At 49.1% G+C, this 23,133-nt stretch overlaps 1 protein-coding gene across 3 annotated transcripts in view; it reads left to right on the top strand.

Annotated features, from left to right (window-relative positions):
• Positions 1 to 20,514: 20,514 nt before the first annotated feature.
• Positions 20,515 to 23,133, top strand: part of LOC144141820 (uncharacterized) — a 37,410-nt gene continuing 34,791 nt past the window's right edge. For 2 of the 3 annotated variants that reach the window (XR_013316711.1, XM_077673312.1), the window contains exons 1-2: positions 20,515 to 20,729; positions 20,814 to 20,894. Coding sequence is in view for 2 of the 3 variants with exons in the window: in XM_077673312.1 (XP_077529438.1) it covers positions 20,701 to 20,729; positions 20,814 to 20,894 (110 nt within the window). In the remaining variant the exon portion in view is untranslated. Of the gene's footprint in view, positions 20,730 to 20,813; positions 20,895 to 21,740; positions 21,824 to 23,133 lie in introns of those variants that run through there. The other variant, XM_077673322.1, reaches the window with a different exon arrangement.

The raw sequence follows: 23,133 nt of genomic DNA, 5'->3' as shown, positions 1-23,133 counted from the left end.
TTGCAAGGCTGTAACCCGCGCAGTTCGCCTGCCTTCGTGAGTCCCCCTAGCCATGTTTTGGGGCAAAGGCTGGATATCCAAGGCATCACGCCAGTCCTCTGGGATCGTGGTCCGCTCTTCTGCCTGATAGGTGTAGGAGATATGGAGGCGTTGTAAGAGGCATCTCCCAGCGTGCGACTTGGTAAGCCGCTGGTTCTGGTTATGGAGATGGGCCTCTTTTGAGTTCCCCGTACGTGTTGGTCATGACCAAATCTGCAAGACGCTGATTAGACGTCAAGATCGCGAGGTCGAGGGCGCACGTATATTTTGCGGAGAATGCCTTCGAGCGTGTGCACGTCACATTTGCGCAAACGTAGGTAGGGTGTCCAATAAAGGATCGGACTGGTCATGAAAGCGTTGGCGAGGCGCAAAGCATAGCGGCTTCTGAGACCCCCCCCCCCTTGCTTTGCTCGAGACCCGACGGACCATGCGGCCCACTTGATCCCCGTCCATACGTAACTTGCGCAGGGTTGTGTCGACTTTCCTGCTGTTGTGTATGAACAGCCCCAAGACGCGGATTTCTTCGCGTTCCTGGATTGGCCCGGTGCGCAAGAAAAGTGCGATTTGAGTCGTGTCTTTTGGTTTGGGGCGAAGATGTACGTACTTCGATTTTTCAGGGGAACATTCGAGGCCGCAGCGGCGGGCGTATTCATCTACGACCGATGCTTCATGCTGCAGGCTGGCCTCAATGCTGCCAAGGGAACCCTGGGTTGCCCACAGCGTGATATCGTCGGCGTACAGAGCGTGCCGTACGCCGGGGATATCCTTCAGCAGTGGGGGGAGATGAGCCATGGCGAGATTGAACAAAATAGAAGAGAGGTCCGCTCCCTGTGGTGTTCCTCGAGTACCCAGAGGATATGGGCCATGCTCCTTGTCTTGAATGCGGAGGTACGTCTGCCGTTCAGTCAGGAACTGACGGAAGTACCTGAAATCATTATGCCCACAGTTCGTTTGAGACAGATGGGTAAGAATGATTTCGTGGGTAACGTTATCAAAAGCGCCCTTAAGATCTAAGGTGAGGACTACCTTATCGTTACTTGGATGCTCGATCGGCTCAATACCGTCATTATGGAGTTGTAGGAGAATTTCCATATATATATATATACATATACATATACATATATATATATATATATATATATATATATATATATATATATATATATATATATATATATATATATATATATATATATATATATATATATATATATATATATATATATATATATATATATATATATATATATATATATATATATATATATATATATATATATATATATATATATATATATATATATAATATATATATATATATATATATATATATATATATATATATATATATATATATATATATATATATATATATATATATATATATATATATATCACAGAAATAAGGGTTGGCAGTCGAGAAAACCTCGGAAAGCAAAGGGGAGGATGTGGTAGATCATTGAAACAGATTAAGAATTTGGAAAGAAAGAAAGAAAGTGAAGAAAAAATGCCCGCCAGGTGGGATCCGAACCCACGACCTCCAGAATACCGGTCTGGTGCGATAACCACTACGCTACCGGCGGGGCGATTTTCCCATTCACTTTCTGGGGTATTTATGTTAGGTATGTTTGTTTCCTGTGCTTGGGGGTGGTAGCCAGCGCCATTCGGACTGATCGGGGTGAAGGGGACCTTCTTTTTAACCCCCGGGTCGTGACTCGAGTGTCTACGACATGTCCAGAGTGGTCGACCAGCTTTGAACCCTCTTAAGCTCCCTTTGGCAACAAGACTGCCAGAACAGAGGCCCTCGCTATGCATATAGCGAATCAGAATAGGAAAATGAGGGGCTCGTTGAAAATAACACAGAAATAAGGGTTGGCAGTCGAGAAAACCTCGGAAAGCAAAGGGGAGGATGTGGTAGATCATTGAAACAGATTAAGAATTTGGAAAGAAAGAAAGAAAGTGAAGAAAAAATGCCCGCCAGGTGGGATCCGAACCCACGACCTCCAGAATACCGGTCTGGTGCGATAACCACTACGCTACCGGCGGGGCGATTTTCCCATTCACTTTCTGGGGTATTTATGTTAGGTATGTTTGTTTCCTGTGCTTGGGGGTGGTAGCCAGCGCCATTCGGACTGATCGGGGTGAAGGGGACCTTCTTTTTAACCCCCGGGTCGTGACTCGAGTGTCTACGACATGTCCAGAGTGGTCGACCAGCTTTGAACCCTCTTAAGCTCCCTTTGGCAACAAGACTGCCAGAACAGAGGCCCTCGCTATGCATATAGCGAATCAGAATAGGAAAATGAGGGGCTCGTTGAAAATAACACAGAAATAAGGGTTGGCAGTCGAGAAAACCTCGGAAAGCAAAGGGGAGGATGTGGTAGATCATTGAAACAGATTAAGAATTTGGAAAGAAAGAAAGAAAGTGAAGAAAAAATGCCCGCCAGGTGGGATCCGAACCCACGACCTCCAGAATACCGGTCTGGTGCGATAACCACTACGCTACCGGCGGGGCGATTTTCCCATTCACTTTCTGGGGTATTTATGTTAGGTATGTTTGTTTCCTGTGCTTGGGGGTGGTAGCCAGCGCCATTCGGACTGATCGGGGTGAAGGGGACCTTCTTTTTAACCCCCGGGTCGTGACTCGAGTGTCTACGACATGTCCAGAGTGGTCGACCAGCTTTGAACCCTCTTAAGCTCCCTTTGGCAACAAGACTGCCAGAACAGAGGCCCTCGCTATGCATATAGCGAATCAGAATAGGAAAATGAGGGGCTCGTTGAAAATAACACAGAAATAAGGGTTGGCAGTCGAGAAAACCTCGGAAAGCAAAGGGGAGGATGTGGTAGATCATTGAAACAGATTAAGAATTTGGAAAGAAAGAAAGAAAGTGAAGAAAAAATGCCCGCCAGGTGGGATCCGAACCCACGATCTCCAGAATACCGGTCTGGTGCGATAACCACTACGCTACCGGCGGGGCGATTTTCCCATTCACTTTCTGGGGTATTTATGTTAGGTATGTTTGTTTCCTGTGCTTGGGGGTGGTAGCCAGCGCCATTCGGACTGATCGGGGTGAAGGGGACCTTCTTTTTAACCCCCGGGTCGTGACTCGAGTGTCTACGACATGTCCAGAGTGGTCGACCAGCTTTGAACCCTCTTAAGCTCCCTTTGGCAACAAGACTGCCAGAACAGAGGCCCTCGCTATGCATATAGCGAATCAGAATAGGAAAATGAGGGGCTCGTTGAAAATAACACAGAAATAAGGGTTGGCAGTCGAGAAAACCTCGGAAAGCAAAGGGGAGGATGTGGTAGATCATTGAAACAGATTAAGAATTTGGAAAGAAAGAAAGAAAGTGAAGAAAAAATGCCCGCCAGGTGGGATCCGAACCCACGACCTCCAGAATACCGGTCTGGTGCGATAACCACTACGCTACCGGCGGGGCGATTTTCCCATTCACTTTCTGGGGTATTTATGTTAGGTATGTTTGTTTCCTGTGCTTGGGGGTGGTAGCCAGCGCCATTCGGACTGATCGGGGTGAAGGGGACCTTCTTTTTAACCCCCGGGTCGTGACTCGAGTGTCTACGACATGTCCAGAGTGGTCGACCAGCTTTGAACCCTCTTAAGCTCCCTTTGGCAACAAGACTGCCAGAACAGAGGCCCTCGCTATGCATATAGCGAATCAGAATAGGAAAATGAGGGGCTCGTTGAAAATAACACAGAAATAAGGGTTGGCAGTCGAGAAAACCTCGGAAAGCAAAGGGGAGGATGTGGTAGATCATTGAAACAGATTAAGAATTTGGAAAGAAAGAAAGAAAGTGAAGAAAAAATGCCCGCCAGGTGGGATCCGAACCCACGACCTCCAGAATACCGGTCTGGTGCGATAACCACTACGCTACCGGCGGGGCGATTTTCCCATTCACTTTCTGGGGTATTTATGTTAGGTATGTTTGTTTCCTGTGCTTGGGGGTGGTAGCCAGCGCCATTCGGACTGATCGGGGTGAAGGGGACCTTCTTTTTAACCCCCGGGTCGTGACTCGAGTGTCTACGACATGTCCAGAGTGGTCGACCAGCTTTGAACCCTCTTAAGCTCCCTTTGGCAACAAGACTGCCAGAACAGAGGCCCTCGCTATGCATATAGCGAATCAGAATAGGAAAATGAGGGGCTCGTTGAAAATAACACAGAAATAAGGGTTCTTTCTTTCCAAATTCTTAATCTGTTTCAATGATCTACCACATCCTCCCCTTTGCTTTCCGAGGTTTTCTCGACTGCCAACCCTTATTTCTGTGTTATTTTCAACGAGCCCCTCATTTTCCTATTCTGATTCGCTATATGCATAGCGAGGGCCTCTGTTCTGGCAGTCTTGTTGCCAAAGGGAGCTTAAGAGGGTTCAAAGCTGGTCGACCACTCTGGACATGTCGTAGACACTCGAGTCACGACCCGGGGGTTAAAAAGAAGGTCCCCTTCACCCCGATCAGTCCGAATGGCGCTGGCTACCACCCCCAAGCACAGGAAACAAACATACCTAACATAAATACCCCAGAAAGTGAATGGGAAAATCGCCCCGCCGGTAGCGTAGTGGTTATCGCACCAGACCGGTATTCTGGAGGTCGTGGGTTCGGATCCCACCTGGCGGGCATTTTTTCTTCACTTTCTTTCTTTCTTTCCAAATTCTTAATCTGTTTCAATGATCTACCACATCCTCCCCTTTGCTTTCCGAGGTTTTCTCGACTGCCAACCCTTATTTCTGTGTTATTTTCAACGAGCCCCTCATTTTCCTATATATATATATATATATATATATATATATATATATATAGTGTCGGCAAAGGTGTGCTGGACCTCGAGGTAATCGGAGAGCCTATCTCTAACCATTGTTTCCAGAAGCTTCCCCACACATGAGGTTAAGGAAATGGGTCGTAGATTTTCGATGGTGATAGACTTGCCCGGTTCGGGAATAAAAATTACCAGAGCCGTTTTCCAATCAATTGGTAGAGGTTCGCGCCCCTCCCAAATTTGATTGAAGTAGTCGAGGAGTTGAAGGTATGCTGGGTCTGGGAGGTTGGCTAGAAGCTTAACTGTCACTTTATCCCGACCTGGCACCGTTCCTCGCTTCATTTTCGACAGGGCCGCCTTCAGATCGTGGAGTTGAAAGCAACGATCCAAGTCTGCGTTCTCCGAGCCTGCATATGAGAACGCCGGTCCGATAAAGTCCTGCGGGCCAAAGATATATTTATCCCTAAGAGCCTGTGCCGGCCTCTGAGAGCTGGACCGTCGGCTCAGTTTGGCGAAGTGATGTCACAAGGTGTTGAGACCAAGTGGCGTAGCCTTGTTGAGCTATGGGGGCCGAAGTCGTGTACTCCGAACGGAACTTGTTCCAGTCGGGCGAGCTTAGCTTTACCAGTGCTAAGGCGCGCCGCTGATTCCAGAAGGGAGAAAGAGGGAAGTTGTGCGCTCGACGGCCGCGGACGCTTTGTGTGTTGTTCTTTCTCTCCCCACGCTGGCGCGGTTAAAAGAAAACCCGCGTTGGGACAGATTGGTTACGTCTGGACGTCGTAATGTGACAACGGCTTCTGCCTTTGTGTGCCCCACCATCGGCGACCCGCTCCCTCCCGGGTCTTGAATCACATGGTTTTCTCGGACGGCCTGGCCTACGACAAAGGTGCAAGCTTCAAAGGTAGCCGAATCTACTCCGACAGCGGTGCATCATGGGACTTTGTCTCTCATATGCATCAAACTTTTTTTTCGTTTTAGTTAACTGCTCTACTTCGTAATATCCATTGTTAACGCTCCTTATTGTATTATTTTGTCCAACTTTGAACCGTCTCTCGCATTTGTATTCATTCCAAGTTACATCTCGTTACGTTTCATGTCCTCGTGCTTGTACAGTGTTTTGCCTGATCAAATATGTATTTCTGTTGTTGTTTCGTTCAAGGCTCTGTCTCATTCTTACCGCTCTGGTCGGCATATCAGACGGCCATCCCTCTCGTCACCTGTGCCCTGTAGATTCGGTGGGGTTTGCTCGTCTGAGTCAACTCCCCATATCTTCCTAACAGTACACCCTATCAAGGAAACGGTGACAAGGGGTAAGTGGAGGGATAAATGTAGTGGAGTATCGATCGTGTTGCAGGATGTGTTGGTCTGTAGTCGACGCCAAATGCGAGCTGCCTGTGTGCTGAGGGATGGGTGAGGAGCTGGGTATTGAAGCCGTAGTTGGGATAATTATATAAGATTTCAGTGTATAGATGGAGGGTTCGGAAATTAAGGTCCTCTTCCGTCGACGAAGACGGCCAGAATGTATAGAGCGCGGGCAGCGGCGTGTGTCGCCTCGTTTCCCTGGAGGGAAAAATGGCCTGGTGTCCACACAATCTGGATGTGGGGAGGATCCTTGGTTGAGGATAGAATCTTGAGCGCTGAGGGAGAGATGCGGCCTGTACAGCAGTTGCGGCAAGCCTGTTGCGAGTCTGCGAGGATTGCCACGTAGTTGGAAGAAGCCGTGGTTGCTGCCAGAGCGATGGCTGTCTCTTCAGCCGACTATGCCTTCCACAAATGGTGTAGGTGTGCGTCTAGAGCTTCCGCTGGGATATCCGGGTCGAGCGGTTGGTCGTGGTGTCGTTTTTTTTTCGACTAATTGGTTTACCCAGCTGTTCAGTGTTGCGATATTTATGTATTTTGTTCGCATGTGCATCTAAAAGCATCCCAGTTCGGGGTATCTTAAACGTGGTTTCAGGTTGGAAGATAGGGAGATATGTTTAGTTGGACTATGTAACTGTCGCTGCCCAAAGTGTGGGATGTGCAACTCCATTTGGCGATTTTGTTCTGTGTGTGAATGATAAGTCCGGGAAAGTGTCTTTCGGCGCGCTATTGCCAATTCTTGTGGGGATAGTCGGATCGGACTCAATCGTGAGCCGTTGGGTCTGCGCCAGCTGCCATAGGATGCTACCTTTTGTCGTAATTCTGGTATAACCCCACGCCGCGTGGGGAGCGTTGAAGTCTCCCAGGATGGCTAGAGGGTAGGGAACCACTGTCTGCGTTGCTGGATTAAAGAGCTGAGAGAAATTGTGTGTATGGGGACGAGGGCTTAATTACAGCAAATCCATCGCTCGTAACTCCGGAAAAACATCAGCATTTAACACTTCATTTTTTACCAACGCAATAGTCCTGTGGAATGCTCTACCGGAGCACTGCACGTCATGCACCGACCGCGAAATGTTCCGCTCTAAGCTCACCGACCACTTGTCTGAGCAACCTGCTTGTTATCGATAATTTGACTACCTCATGTATTTCTGTCAAGAATTCTGGATTTGTACGCACCTTAAAATTGTAATTCTATTTTTCAGACAACATTCCTGTTTTTGGTTGTCTTTACTGTCTACATGTATTCGATTCTAGTTTCTGTATGTTTTCTTTTCCTTTTTTTGTGTGTATTATGTATGAAAATTGCCCTGTACATCGTCACTTGCCCTCCCTTATGTAATACCCTCGGGCCTTTAAGGTTGAAATAAATTAAATGAAATGAGGGCTGCTGTATACGATTAGTATGAACATTCGGGGAGCAGTGCGTTTAGGCGGATACAGCACGACAAGATCGTGGTCTATGCTGTCGAAAATGTACACATTCTGCAGGCATGTTCCTATGCACAAGGGTGGCTGTGAACGGGTTATCGGGATGTTGAAATGTTCGATATCCTAAGAGTTTGACATTAAGGCCTGGCTCTTGAAGAGCAATTACTAAATGGGTCTCCAGTGTGTTCGATAGGAGCATTTGTTGGTTTGATCGTTTTCTGATGTATCCCCTGCAGTTCCACTGCCAGATTGTAATCATTTCGTTGGGCTTGACCATTGGGGAAGTCTAACTATGGGGGTGTGGTATTGGCACCCGGCCCACTGGGGCACCGACGATGGCAAACTGTTGTATGCAATTGTGCACTTTGGCTCAATGGTAGCCTGGATTGTAGCCTGGAGATTTGTAGAAATGGTAGCCTGGATTGTGTTTTGGTTGTTTAAGGGAATTTGGTGGAGTTGAATGTATTCCTGCTTCTGTTCGGCCAGAGCTTGTTGGCAGGCGTCTTTTACAGCGGCTATTCGACCCTCGACATGTATGAGTGATAGAGGGGCAGTCTCGTTAGAGACTGCTTTCCTTTTGGTAGGTAGTGGAAGGGGACTTTCGTGAGCAGCTGGTCCTGTCGGTTCACTTTGAGGGGTAGGTTCTGCTATGCTAGCAGTAGTCTACTTCTTCAAGGCTGCATTTTCACGTTTGAGCACTGCTTTCCCCTGGCGTAACAGGATGATTTCCGCGCGGATCGCTCGAATCTCTTTGAGAAGGTCAGGATGAGGGGCGGAATGCAGTGTGGGGTGAATGGGAACACACACTGGTCGACAGATCATGCGTAGATTCAAGCTCCGCTAATAACTGATCCCGAAGTCCCCATTCCCCCGCGCACCTCTGCATCCGCCCTCTCCCACGCAATATGCACCCAGTGCACAATAAAGCACGCAGGGAACAGCGAGCACGGGCCTTGACTGAGAAATACCCCATTAACCCGAGCACGCTTTACGTAGACGCGGCAGACTACAGGCATCGCGACGCGTACGCTGTGGCGGCAATATTCAGCTTTAACTCCCCACCCCTCAGCTCCCTCACAATACGCACCCGTCATCCGGCAACGGCGGAGGAAGCAGCAATCGCCTGTGGGCTAATGTACGGGATAGCAGATGACTCCGGCTAGCTTCGCTAGAGAACGCTACGCGCCGTACACTAGCCCTGCGGAATCCGAAGACTCACGCACGGGTTCGGGTACTCACATGCGGTAGACAGGCTCCGGCAATCCAAAGTGAGGCTTTATTGCCTGGCAGATACAGGGAATATACCAGACAACACGACTATCGCTCGCGGGGAGACAGTGGCTCCTGTCGCTCGCTCAAGCCGCTGGACTCTGACCTCGATATCCGACATCACGGCCGCGGGAGCAGGGGAGGCATCCCGTGGCGACCGATCAGGGCAGAATCCCTCGGCAGAGTCACAGAACAGGGAGAAGAGTCCTTGCGGCACGCTCTCACGGGCCGCTCGTCAGCTCGGGTGGAGGAGAGGAGGTCTCCTCCGGCGATCGAGAAGTGGGCGGCGAGGGAGAAGGTGACGAACCGGTTGTCCCCCCGCCCCCCCCCCCCCCCCCCCCCCCCCCCGCACACGTTCGCGGCGTTCGGCGCGTCGCGCGGGGTCATGAAGAGAGGACGACCTACGTGACGCGCTGGCTACCCAAAATGGCGGCTACCAGCTCGCCCCAAAACGTGTGCGGTCAAGGCATGGGGGCACAAGGATCCCCACACGCCCTAGCACTAACGCAACGGCCAACCCCTACAATCATCACCTCTGATTCGAAACGGCCATTCTAAACTTTACAAGGCGTACCATCTCTCCTTAGCTGTACTCCAAATTCTTGTTCAAAATCCCCCTACAGACCCCGTGGAGCTGATCTGGACTCCTGTCCATAGAGGGCTGGGGGGCAACGAGGCAGCTAACAAAGCAGCTCGAGAACTCACTGTCCGAGCAGGCCCAAGCCTCGCCCCATACACGGAGCATTACCGCCTCGCCCGCCGCATATTCCCGCCGGCTCTCTCACTCTAAAGAACACTTATGGCACCTCATTCAAACAAACAATTTGCCCTGTCGCGCCAAACTGCACCTAATGGACCTTTTTCCAGTAGCGTTCTGCGCAACGCGGGCTGCCGGTCCGCCATTCTTGGTAGGCGCCTCCGGCAAAATAAACAAAAGGGCGCCCCCCAGCTTTCTGTTTGGGGAGAGGCTATGCTGTTCAGCGCTGCGCGTTTTTATTTTTTCTCTTTCAACTGCTCGAAGTGGGTCCGTAAGTGCACACAAAAAGGGCTTTCTAGGGAAAGGGGCAAAGACATTTGAGGCTGACCACGCTGGAAGCACATGGAAGCCAGTGAGGGAGTAACAAAAATGAAAAAAAAAGTAAAGAAAAAGGGGCGCTTTCACTAACCCATTAGGTTAGTGAAGGGTAGGGCGAGTAAGTAGAACAACACAGGCAAGTCGGTTGGTGACAACCGACGTCCCGATACAAAGGGGGGGCCTCTAATCATCATCATCACCATCGACCACTGCAAATTAGTCACGGGAACAACGCCTGCTACCGTGACATTCACGTGAAAGGCATGGATGACCGGTTGGTGCGGAAGGGGCTACAGTACCACGATATTTTTTTGTGAACGAGTTCTACGAAAGCTCGACTTTTTGTGGGCGTGCATTGCTGCCAATTTTAGTTCGCCGTGGCGGCCGCTAGGAGGATCGGTACTGGAAAAAGGTCCATTCACCCCACCCTGCATCAATCCCCCGACTGCCCCGCGTGTGGCCTGAAAGACACCATCATTCATTCCATTTGCACATGTACCGAAGATCCCTTCCCACTCATCCGTACCACCAGAGTCCTTCAATGCTTTACTGGTCACGAAACTTCGGCGCTCGTTTCATATAGGGACTGCGCGCGCCACTACAGGCGCCACCGCCGCGCGTGCGACGTATTGGCCAGCTCTTGGCGTGCAAACGCTTGCTGCTTTTGGTGTTTGCGCGCTGATTAAGTGTGTTTTTTTTTCGTAGTAGTTAGCGATGAATAGTCCAGTCATTGTGTATATCACCTTCCTTAAATGGGATTTTATTTGTCGAAGTAAATTACCGTAGACTTCGGCCGCGAACGGCAACGGCTTCTGTGTGCTCTGGCACAAGCGCTGCGCCGTCGTGTTTACGGATTTTTAAATCTATTTTGCTTCTTTTCTTAAAGCAAAGTTGTAATTAACACATATACGGTAGCTGTGTAGTCACGGATAGCTGCGGGCCTATCGATAATACAATAAAAAAACTGGAAGACACCAAGTACGCGTCGTTCAGACTACGCTTAATGAATCCGTCGATTGCTCTGGTATGCACCGAACGATAAAAGAGATAGCCCAATAGTATTGTTGTTTCGATGAGTGGGTACATACTTGAGAACATCTAAAAACGATGCAGAAACACGAAGGATCAAAATGCGAAGGATCAAGACTCATGATGTTGCACCATGAGTCTTTCTGCATCCACGCTTTGCAATACTTGCAAAAACAGGAAGCGAAAAAAGAACAATAAAACTGATTTTATCACACGAAACAACAAAATTCAATGTTACGAAGGGTCCAGCGTACAAAAATTTATTTTTTCGCGCTGCGATGTGCACTGCAGCACACGGAGGAAACAGAATATTTCCACGTAGCCAAGAACGAAGCAAAGCTTTTCTGAACGCAGCGAGCTAGCGATCTCCTGCACTACAAAAGACTAGAATGAAACACAAACGTCGAAGAAGCAGTCCGCAGTGTGACGTGCACAGATGAACGTCGATAAAGTGAGTTGCGCGGCGTTTGCTATGCATGCATTACTCTCGGAACGTTATTAATTTCAGATCCATGGAAATAGGATCGAGAACATTGTCGAAGAAACAAAAAATCAAGTTAGCGACAAGGTGGCACCCTATCCATATCAAACAATATTGCCCGGCGGGACGTACGACAAACAAAGCAAACGGGCGCTCCGGTTGAAACGCGAGATAAGAAACCGGAATCGCGCACGCGCGGTTACAAAACAAACAAAACGAACCCTAAGGGATAATTTGCGGAAATATGAAAAGTAAAAGCCCAAGGACGTCCCAAAGCTATTTTACATGCGAGCCTGAGCGCAAGGTAATACAAGTTTGCAAACAGGTAATGAAGCACAGCGACAACCTGACTGATATGACAAAAATCCGGCTTTAAGTTAGCCTTGTACAATTCTACGTCCACGATGCTCTCAAAATGGTACATTGCTTTTTCCATTCTCACACACAGTGCATTTCTACACACTGTCGCAGACTTATTATCGAAGCTGAAATCTCCCGTTGCTTGCCTTGGAATGGCGCCCCTCCAAATACTCACGCAGCTGCCCGTCGCTCGGTCAACAGAACAAGGAAACATTTTCTGTGGTACCGTTGTACAAGGAACGACATCCCGGGACGCAACACATGTTCGGCATCGTCGTTGAACTACTTAAGTCGCATCACGAGAGCGCGATATGCACGTTACATTTTTTTCCCGCACAAAACAAACACACTTCGCCGCGGCTCCGCGGTTCGAGCCAGCGCAACGCCGCCCGAGGAATGACCACAGTGAGAGGGTGGCGCCACCGCGCGGCGGCCAAACGCAGCATATGAAGCTCTCCCATTTAGTTACGGAGCAGTTTCGTGACCAGTAAAGCATTGAAGGACTCTGGTACCACCGAGCTATGGGAGGCGGCGCGGTAGCATCACTGTAGTAGCATTTCGGCTGGCGTACCCGCAAATTTTCCCGCCATTTTTTCGCGGGGCTACCATGGTTGCCAGACCAGGACTGCCCTCTGTTGATTAGCTCGCATCAATCTAAAAACGTTGGCTCAGATCAGTGTTGTACGGAACGGCGTTACAAGGAACGGCGTTCCTGGAACTAGTTCCTATTTGGAGGAACGGAGGAACGCCACCGTTCCATTAAGGGTCGGTGGAACTGTAACGGTAACTCGTTACGTTTTTGAAGGAACGGCAGGAACGGCGTTCCTGCCGTTACATTGCTAGGATTTGGCTGTTTTTGATGCCAAGGGTCTAGTACAAAAATCCACAAAGCGCTACTGCGTTTCTCTTCCTATAAGATGGTCAGTTTGCCCGCCCTTCAGCCGTACGTGCTTCCTCGAAAGTCAAAGGCAGAAGAATAGCCACGCAGCAGGCCGCAGCTTGTGCTTTCTTTCATGCTGGTTGCTTACGCAGCGTTCGACGGGTGAATAGCGTGGCCGCGAAAATGCTTTTCACCCTTCATCGTTTGTCTGGGGAGGCCAGAATGCGCGTCTGGCTGATAGAATTGTTCCCTGGCGGGGAAAGAATAGAGAGCTTTAACAGTCCGTCCGTTCTGTCGTATGCGTTGTTACTGGGTTGACCGGGACCAGGCTGGCCACTTGGGCATTCGTCGCGATAGGGGGATTAGTTCCGCGGGCCTGCCTTCGCCATGTCCATGTCTCCGCACTCTTCCTACTCGCCCGTCCGCGCGCTCAGGAGCAGACCGGTCCCGGTCAACCCGGGAACAACGTAGCTAACGAAACGGACAGGCTGCTAAACGGGATCCGGATATTTCGGTGTCGGACATTTCGGTCCAGGACATTTCTGTGCACGGACATTTTGGTGCACGACGTCTTGGCCCAGACATTTTGAGTGAGGGGGTGTCCCAGGCATTCTTTGAACATTTTAGCTTTAATATTGTAATTTCGTGACTTTATATGATTTTACGTTCGAGACTTGTGCTTGCGCCGGCGTTCGTGGAAACGAACGCTAAACCCTGGCGGAGCATTGCCACGTGAAACCCAATTTCTGTAGCAGATGGTAAAAATTAACGTTGTTAATTTCGATCCGTTCAACCATTTTTTGTTATTTTAACATTCATGTGAACAACCCTAATACTTTAAGTGTTACCAAAGCGCTTTCCTTTCACTTCACCCAAGGGCGCCAGACGCTGCTTCTTTTAGTTTATTCCTCCCCCCCCCCGCAAAACTTCCGCGAAAAAACAACAAGAGAAAAACGAGGTCGATTAGGCGCGGGTGCATTTCGTTTTAATTATTCCATCAATCTATCTCGCCTTCGTTGCATTCAGTGTCAGTTCTACTTAAAACTAACAAACCAACGATCGCACTTACGGTGGCGTTACTTAGGGGAGGGGAAAGCTGAGCCCCGCCGGCAATCATCCCCCTAAGTAGAGAGAGAGGAGTGTCACTTGTGCTTTACCATTGCGTCGACTGGACTTCGAAAACTTGAAGACGACTGTTGCCGCTCTCGTCACACTAGTCTATTCATTTTTTTTTGCTCCTTATAATGGGAGGAAGCGATGTATACCTGGGGTGTCCATGATATGCGCGACTTGATGAGTAAATTCTCAAGGGGGCGACTGAAGGCGCAGAAAGAGCGATTCCTGGAGTGGGGGCGCAGTCGATATGACCGCGACACGCGGAGGGGCGTAGCCAGCAAACGATAGTGGCCATTGTGTTCTCAGCGGCTTTTTCGCTGGCTTTTTGTGTCACATTATAGAGGTTTCGTGCGTCCATGGTGAATGTAAAGCTTTTTCTCTGTTTTAAACGTGAAGTGTGCTATGTCATTGTTCTGAATGTATCACCCAATTCCTGCAAAATCCTCCACTAAGAGGCTTGCAGTATGTTCTCAATAAAAAATAAGAAATCACTGTGGTGACGCTTCGAAAAACGTGAACTACACCACACCAGTAGGATTTTCAGGGGAAACCGAAAATAATATGGCTGAAAAAAATCTGGTCGAGATTCGAGCGTACAGGCGGGAGGTGGGAGGGGGCGAGGGTGGGGCGCTAGAACAAAGAATTAAAATGTGGTAAATGTAGGCTTGTAAACATTAAACGAAGGTTGGTTGTCCCGAACACAATGGGTGGAATTTGTATGCACAACCGGTACGCGCTTAATCAGCATTTAGGACATTAGAACCTGCAACTGTTTTCCAAAAGGCCCGTTTTTCCTCCCCGACAATATCCTAGACCAGTGTTCGCGAATTCATTTTAGCAAGGCAGCCCAGCCTACGTAATACTCTTCATAAGGTTTTCTTCATTCTGGGGGCTAGCTAATGTTACTTTTTTGGATATTGAGTGTGCCTGTAATTTATGCAATTTGAGGGTGTGTAATTTAAAAAAAATACAAAAGAGGCGGTAGACCATCGCAAACACGGGTAATTGTCTTAGCTAAAAAAGAGCGAATATAAATTAACAACCTGTCATAAATGAAAAAAAAAGCGAGTGCTAAAGAATTCAATCGGCTGCATAACAGGTGTCCCCAGGAAAAGGTATTAAACAAAAAGCCGCCCGCATCTTCCCACGGGGGGAATTCGAGTAAATGCGTCGCATCTACTCGAGTCAAGCAAAGCGTCACGTCAAGCGAAAGCCAAGCAAAGACGCCCTTGACTGAATTCCGAACGCGCGCTCCGCCGCTTATACACGTTGAGGGGACTGCGTAAGCCGGTCCCAGTCGACGACGTTGGCGTACTTGTAAAGCGGCGTGGACTCTAGGTGTTTGAGCCAAGCGCAGATGTTGCTTCGCCGGAGAACGGCACACCAGTTATATGCGCAGCGCGCCCGAAGGAGAGGAAACCGCGGAAGAGAGAGTACTGCACATGCGCCGGCCCCAGCGCGTCTGCTGCTGCTATGACGCAACGTGCCGCGGCTATGACGCAACACAACCCAACACAATCCACTTTAATCCAATCCAATCCAATCCAAATCCAATCCAACCCAATCCAAGCCAAGCCAAGCCAAGCCAAGCCAATCCAATCCAAGCCAATCAAATCCAAGCCAATCCAATCGAATCCAATCCAATGCCCCTCGCGAGAGAGTGTTCGAATCCAATCCAATGCCCCTCGCGAGAGTGTTCGCTATCGCCTCGACTCGACGCGCATGCGCAGTGAGCGTGCGGACTACGGACGCCAACGCGGGTGACATCGTGAGTTACTGAAATGCTCTGCATTTAAAATATATAAATGTAGAATTTCTAAAAATACCTGGCAAAGATCGAACACGGCATCAATCAAGAAAATAAATTCCCTGCTCCAGATTGTTGTCCATAACCCACGTTAAGCGGAAATAAAAATATAACGGCTGTCGCAAACAGGCAAGCACGGGATAATTTGGTCGCCGAAATGTCCGTACACAGAAGTGTCCGTACACCGAAATGTGCGTGCACCGAAACGCCCATACACCGATATGTCCGTACACCGAAATTTCCGCACCGAAATATCCTGCACCGAAATGTCCTCGAGCCGTCTGGAGTTTTTCCGGTGCTCCCTGAAAAAATTCGCCTAGGAGCGTTTCTTTTGATTATCTGTATCTCCAGATAATCTGCTGCCGGTGGTGTTAATATTCGTATAATATACGTAGTTCGATGTGAGTTTTAAATGTCTCACTTAATTTCGACCCAGGATTATCCGACACTATATTTTAATTTAAAAACGTAATTGTAACGGTAATGTAACGGCACGTTCCAATTTTCGAAGTGGAACTGGAACGCGTTCCTTTCGCAATAAAGGAACTTGTAACGGGAACTCGTTTCAAAATTGGCAAGGAACGAGGAACGAGCTTTCGTTCCTATTTTGGAGGAACGTGTACAACACTGCGGCCTCGCATCATCCGTAAAGGCCGCGGATCTGTCAGCCCGCTCTGGTTACAAACCCCTGCGCGCTCGCCACGCGGGCTCGGGCTCGAGCCCGGGTTTTTTTTAAATGCAGAGCATTTCAGTAACTCACGATGTCACCCGCATTGGCGTCCGTAGTCTGCACGCTCACTGCGCATGCGCGTCGAGTCGAGGCGATAGCGAGCTCTCTCGCGAGGGGCATTGGATTGGATTCGAACACTCTCTCGCGAGGGGCAATGGATTGGAATCGATTGGATTGGCTTGGATTGGATTGGATTGGCTTGGCTTGGTTTGGATTGTATTGGATTTGGATTGGATTGGATTGGATAAAGTGGATTGTGTTGGATTGTGTTGCGTCATAGCCGCGGCACGTTGCGTCAAAGCCGCGGCAGACGCGCTGGGGCCGGCGCATGTGCTATACTCTCTCTTCCGCGGTTTCCTCTCCTTCGGGCGCGCTGCGCATATAACCGGTGTGCCGTTCTCCGGCGAAGCAACATCCGCGCTTGGCTCAAACACCTAGAGTCCACGCCGCTTTACAAGTACGCCAACGTCGTCGACTGGGACCGGCTTACGCAGTCCCCGCAACGTATATAAGCGGCGGAGCGCGCGTTCGGAATTCAGTCAAGGACGTCTTTGCTTGGCTTCCGCTTGACGTGACGCTTTGCTTGACTCGAGTAGATGCGACGCATTTACTCGAGTTCCCCCCGTGGGAAGATGCGGGCGGCTTTCTTTCTTTCTTTGTGCTGTGTTTTTTCCGCGCTGATTTTCAGTCATGAACACCCAGTTTTAATGGCCACGGCTACATCACCGTGCATCGACATGCCCCCATGAGTGAAGTGCGCATGCGCAACGACTCGCCTGTTCTTTGTTACCCCTACTCAACCTCCACTGGTGGCTAACTTCAGTGGTCAAGTAAGCGTAATTTCGGCAATTACATACCAAACGACACCGATCACGTTCACGTTGATAATTATTTCACTTCGTCCCCACGGGAGGTACTACAAACGTATGGGGCCCGTAAAGTCCGTAAAGGGGAGGGCAGTCCTGGTCTGGCAACCATGGCGACGAAGCGAAAAAATGGCGGGAAAATTTGCGGGTACGCCAGCCGAAATGCTACCGGCGGCGCTGGGTAGCTCCGACCCACAGATGCAAAAAAGTCTGAGGGAACGGGCTGCCTTGGTCACCGGCAAGCTGCAACAACCGGTCACCGCCCCCTCCTAACTACGTATCGCAATAAAGTTGATTTCTCTCTCTCCATAGGGAGCTAAAACCTGTAAGGACTCGAGCTTTATTCTAGTGGACAAACATGTGGGTGTCCGATTCCGTCCCACATCGAAGGCATCTATCTCCCTGTCTGTATAACACACCAACCCAAACCCAAACCGCTTGACCGTTGATGACAGCTGGCAGGTCGCACTGAGCAGCGAGACTTTCACGTTTAAATTTCCCGCCAGCACAAAGCGATCGTCATCGGTAGCGGCATGACATCTTGCTCCGTGGGCATGACTGTGCATGCACGCCCCCCACTTCCACCCCGACCAGCGTGCACGCATAAGCCGGCAACCGGAGATGGGCGCGTGTTTAGGAGTGAAATACCGGGCGAAATTGGCGCGCGCAAAGCCTTTCATGCTGAAAAGCAATTATGCAAAGTTGCTCTGGTAGCGCCTGATAATGCCTGTTATCAGCCGATTGCGCAGCTTGATAAAAAGGCATCGGTGGTGGCGAGGGAATAACAGTTGTGAAAGCGATGCCGGCGGGGGAGAGGAGGAGAGCCGCAGCGGCACCCAGTAAACCGGCTTCACCGGAAATAAAACGGGGGTTAGATACTGCCTCGCTGTAAAACGTTGATTCCAGCCGCGGCCGACGGACGTCCGGTGGCTGCTTGGGGGGGCCCTACCTTCCCTACCCCCGAGCAGTGGGAATGCGCGCTGACCTGCTCAGTACCAGCCGAACCTATAGCTGATCCAGAGGGCCACCCGAGCAGCGAAATCACGCGGCTACCTGGACAAAAGCGGCCACCCATCTGTTCTAAATTTGAAGAAAAGAAACGTTGGTTCCTCCTCGCGTAGACGAGCGCCGCGTGGCAACGACTTTTTGATTTTTTTTGTTCTCGCTGTTTAGGGCTTTGTACAGTGGACCTTTTCTTTAGCCCCGGATAGATGGACTCGACGAGAAAGGGTCGAGTCGACTGGCGGGTTCAGCTACCTCGACCCCTTACGCGTTTATATAAACCCCGTCCAAAGAATCGAGGTGAGGGGAGCGGCGGGGTTCCCTAGGGAGCCTACATGCCGGCATGTAGGCTCCCTAGGGTTTCCGGTAAAGGAGATACCGTATTTTCATGATGCTAACGCGCACCCTCTTCTGCTAAATTTTAGGTAATATTTGTGTGCGCGTTACAATCGGGCTCAAAACCGCTTTAAAGCGGCCAGCAGCATTGCCATGCGGAACGGACACGAAGTCCCCGCAAAATCCAACTCAATCCAATAAAAACAATCCGTCAACACCACGTGAGTGAATTTCGGCGCACTAATTCCTCAAATGGCATGCCGCATACCTTGGTCAGACATTGCCCTTTTTTTTTTGTTCTGCTGCAATGAGCCCGTAACGCTTAGAATTATGAAGATCAATTGAACTGTGCCTTTTGTGAATTGGACCCCAAGACTAGAACTGAGTACATTGTGTGAATTGTGACCTTTCCCTTTCTCCTTCCCCTTCCCATCCTCACTTCCCCGCAGGGCCTCATGGCCTCTCGTCTTTAATAAACTGTTTCACTCACTTCAAGGCACTTGAAATCGCAAACAGCTTCAGACTTTATTTCCAGCAAGAGCTGGATAAGATATATGAAGCACAATCATTTTTGGCTTCCGCAGCTGCATATGCCAAATAAAATCTCCCTCTTCCAGGTACGTGGCGTCATGTATTTTCCACTGCGCAGTACCGTCAGTGTCAATTTTTTTTTTTTTCAAATTTTCCTGCGCGAACTACCCATGCGTTACGATTGGGAGCGCGTTAGAGCCGCGCAAATACGGTACCCTGCTTCCCGCGGTCCGCCGACTCAGCCCGACGAACGCCAAGCCCCGGATACATGGACTCGACGAGAAAGGGTCGAGTCCACTGGCGGGTTCAGCTACCTCGACTTCTCCCGCGTTTATATGCACCCCGTCCAAAGAATCGAGGTGAGGGGCGCGGAGGGGTTCCGGGAAAAAGAGTTACCGTATTTTCACGATTCTAATGCGCACCATATTTTGCTAAAAGGTAGCCTAAATATTTGTGTGCGCGTTATAATCGGGCTCAAAACCTAAATAAGCTTTAAAGCAGCAAACAACATTGCCAGGCGGCGGACACGAAGTCCCCCCAAAATCCAACTCAATCCAATAAAAACAATCCGTCAACACCACGTGAGTGAATTTCGGCGCACGAATTCCTCAATGGCGCCCGCGTACCTTGGTCAGCTGTTGCACATTTTTTTTGTGCTTCTGAAATTAGCCCGTAACGTCTAGAATATTATGAAGATCAAAGCACTTGAAATCGCAAACAGCTTCAATGCTCCCCGGTATTATTTCCAGCAGGAGCGCTTGGATGAGCAATCTTATGAAGCACAATCATTTTTGGCTTCCACAGCTGCATACGCCAAATAAAATCTCTCCGCCAGGTACGTGGTGTCACGTCTTTTTCATTTGCGCAGTACCGTCAGTGTCAAATTATTTTTTTTTTTTCGAATTTTCCTTCGTGAACTTACCCGCGCGTTAGAACCGCGCAAATACGGTATCCTGCTCCCCGCGGCCCGCCGACTCTAGCCGACTCAGCCCGACGAGCCGACGAGCGAGCCAACCCACCCCTGCCTCCGAGTCGACTGGACTCGCCGCGACGGCTCTCTGACCCAACCCGGTTGAGTCCAGAAAACCCGAAAACCTGTTTATTTCGACTCAACGCGCCCTCGTCGGGTCAATGTAAACGGGCTATTAGCCCCGTTTTGTACGTTGCGGCTATTCATAACTTTGCAAATCTTACTAACAGCAGTGCTATTGCTTTTTGTCTACACTCAATCATATCCGCCCAGATAGTTTCATACTGCGCCACCCTCCCTCAGTAATTATAGTTCATTCATATGAACATAAATGAAAGTTTCATATGAAAATAAATTCACTTAGCCCAACGCTCGAGCTACTAGGCTAACATGAAACCGGCATGAAACCAGCCAACGCCGGCGGCACCGGCCAAGTCAACAGCTGTGCGGATGTGACGTCATGTCCCCAGTGAGGGCCTCCTTTCCGCTTGCTGCTCCCCGTGCTTCTTTCTTTACAAGCGCCTTGGTCTTTGCTCGGCTTGCAAGCTGTTCAACTCAGCTTTCATTGAAAGAGTATGCCTTTTAAAAATGACTTCGCTGCGTGGCTGATAGCCCGTTAAGCTTGGCGATTTCGACGGCTGGATCGGCAATGGCAACGTGCCTGCGCAAGAGAGAACGGTACGTGGTCGGGCCATAGGTCAAACATACTCGAGCTGGGCTCGGGTTTCGTCCGCTAATGCGTTTTGCGTGTTTTTCGTTCAGCGTCACGGGCGCCCAAGTCCTCGCGAACAAGCCAAACTTCGCTGTTGAAACGGACAGGCCCCTAAGCGACGAAGAGGCCGTGTAAGTTGCTTTCAAAACTTTCATGCACGCACTGATATAGCGAAGCATATGATGCGATTCTTGCGGCTTAGTTTTTCGGGGAGCTTATCCAGGTGGCGATCACAGCGGAAGTGGAGTTAAGGCTAAGCAGGCTTTCCTGGCAGTTGCTACGAAACACCAAATGCCAGGTACCGTTGCACTCTGCATTCATTGACATGTATGCTTCGCTGCCGTGACTGTCACGTATGCAGTAGTGCCTGCCGTATGGAACAGAGGGCTGACCTTTGGTTTTATCTGTCTTCTTGGGCATCCGAGTCTTGCCGGCTGTGTCGAAAGCCGCACTAGATAAAGTGCTGTTCAGGGGCTAATTCATAGTGTTCCTTAATTTAATCCGTGCAATGTAACGTGGCATCACCACACGACTACGGTCGAATTCCGCAGCGGCGGTGACGGCTGGCGTTGTTTTTCCATTCTTAGCTGTAATATTACCGAAAATCTACGAAGTTTTCATCATCTGTTGCGCTGAACTTAACTTTTAGTGATGCCAAGCCGCTTCTAATTAGCCGGCCCCATCTCTTAACAGCGAAGGGCATACAGCTTTGTTCTTGCCTGTATGCGAACAGGTTGTGTGAAGGAATGCTGTTGCGTGCTTTTTTTCTGCAATATATACGCATTTTCGTCTCCGTATGCATTCCTTAAAACAAAGTCAATGCTCCCAATTTTGTTTCACTGTAAAAAAACTGCGAAGGTCGAATAAATAATGCAATTGTATCTTTAAGAACATACATACCTGAAAAAACGAAGCTTGTGGTCCCCCTGCTTACGGGTAAGGCCTAATGCGATAGCAGGTTGCCATAGCCATATTTAATTTGGCCAAGGCTGATGCACCTATGCTTCCCAGTAGAGAAGGCGGCAGCAGCAACAGAAGAGGAGGTCGCCCGAAGCACTGGGTTAGTCGTCTCATACTGTGCTTTGAACCAACTCAGCCGAGGAGTTTTCATGCTGTCTCTGTGCGATACTTATGCACTGGTGCAGATTTTTTGCATGTGTATGTGCATGTGCATGCATGCTGTAAGGGATTGGTCGCCCAGGCGTTGTGCTACCACGTCTGAAGTTGTTGGTTGAATTCCTGGATGCGCTGATTGGTTTTCTTGTGGAGTTGCAGCATTAAAATTCTTGTATGTACAAGCTTTTCAGGTCTCAAAAAGGAACACTAGGTGGTCTAATTTGAAAGGTCTTTAAAAGGCGAAAGCAAGTTGGCCTGTATCCTAAGAATGCAAATATACCAGTCGCAGCAGCAGCAGTTGTTTACAAATGCAGAGTGCCGAAACTGAAAAACAAATACTGCCATCTCGTACATTTTCCACACTACTGTTTGCCATGTAACATACTGTGAATGATGAAAGGGAGCTTGTTCAGCCGTTTTTCTGAAAAGAGCAGTAGGGAGATGGGCCATGTAAACACAAGATAAATGCATCTGGGAACATTTGCTGGACACTAGTTTCTGCTAAGTAGCAGCGCTGCACTGGTTTGGCTGTCTTGGTGGTAGTCAGTCGGTTCAATTTGTGGCATACTGTTTTGCATCACCAATAAATGAAAACGAAACAGAAGATTGAAATCCCAACTTTCATTATTTTTGGCATGAAATTCATTTAGCAGTAATCAAACCATCTTCAAGTTTTTGTGTGTGGAGACTTCTTTAGCATAGATCTGGAAAATGAACACTTTTACCAGTCGGCAAGTTCTGGGGACCCAGAACTGCCTACTGCCTTGTCATCTTGAGTCCGTCATATAATGGCCCCTTGACCAGCGTGTTATAGTGGCCCTACTCCATGTTATAAACGAAAGAAACCTGTTATAAATGAAAGAAGCCGAAGTGTCAAAGCATGCACTGGGGGTAATGGAAGCCGGTGTATGAACTCTTATTACAGTGTACAAGTGCTACATGGCCATCAGAATTTTTGAGTTTGTTTTGTGTGTCTATGGTGGGGTCTAATGTACTGATGGCTTTAGGCGCTGTTACGCACATGCATGGAGGTGAAATCCTGGGTCGTGCTATAATGTTACCACTTCACTAGCATTGGCATACCTGGATTTCACTCTTTGTTTATTCACTAGTCTCTTATGTGTTACAAGAAAAAAGGGTTCAATCTTCCAGTGATATGTAACAAAAGCACAGCCAGAACTGTTTGGGGTAAGGGACATGTTTCGGGTAACCTTGCTTTTTCCTAAAAGCACAACTTGTTCTTAGTTCTCTTCT

Source organism: Haemaphysalis longicornis, unplaced genomic scaffold, assembly GCF_048455015.1.
Source record: "Haemaphysalis longicornis isolate Haplotype H1 unplaced genomic scaffold, Haemaphysalis longicornis Haplotype H1 scaffold_1, whole genome shotgun sequence".
Taxonomy (NCBI): domain Eukaryota; kingdom Metazoa; phylum Arthropoda; class Arachnida; order Ixodida; family Ixodidae; genus Haemaphysalis; species Haemaphysalis longicornis.
Note: the sequence above shows the minus strand (reverse complement) of the source record. Positions and strands in the feature narration are given on the sequence as shown.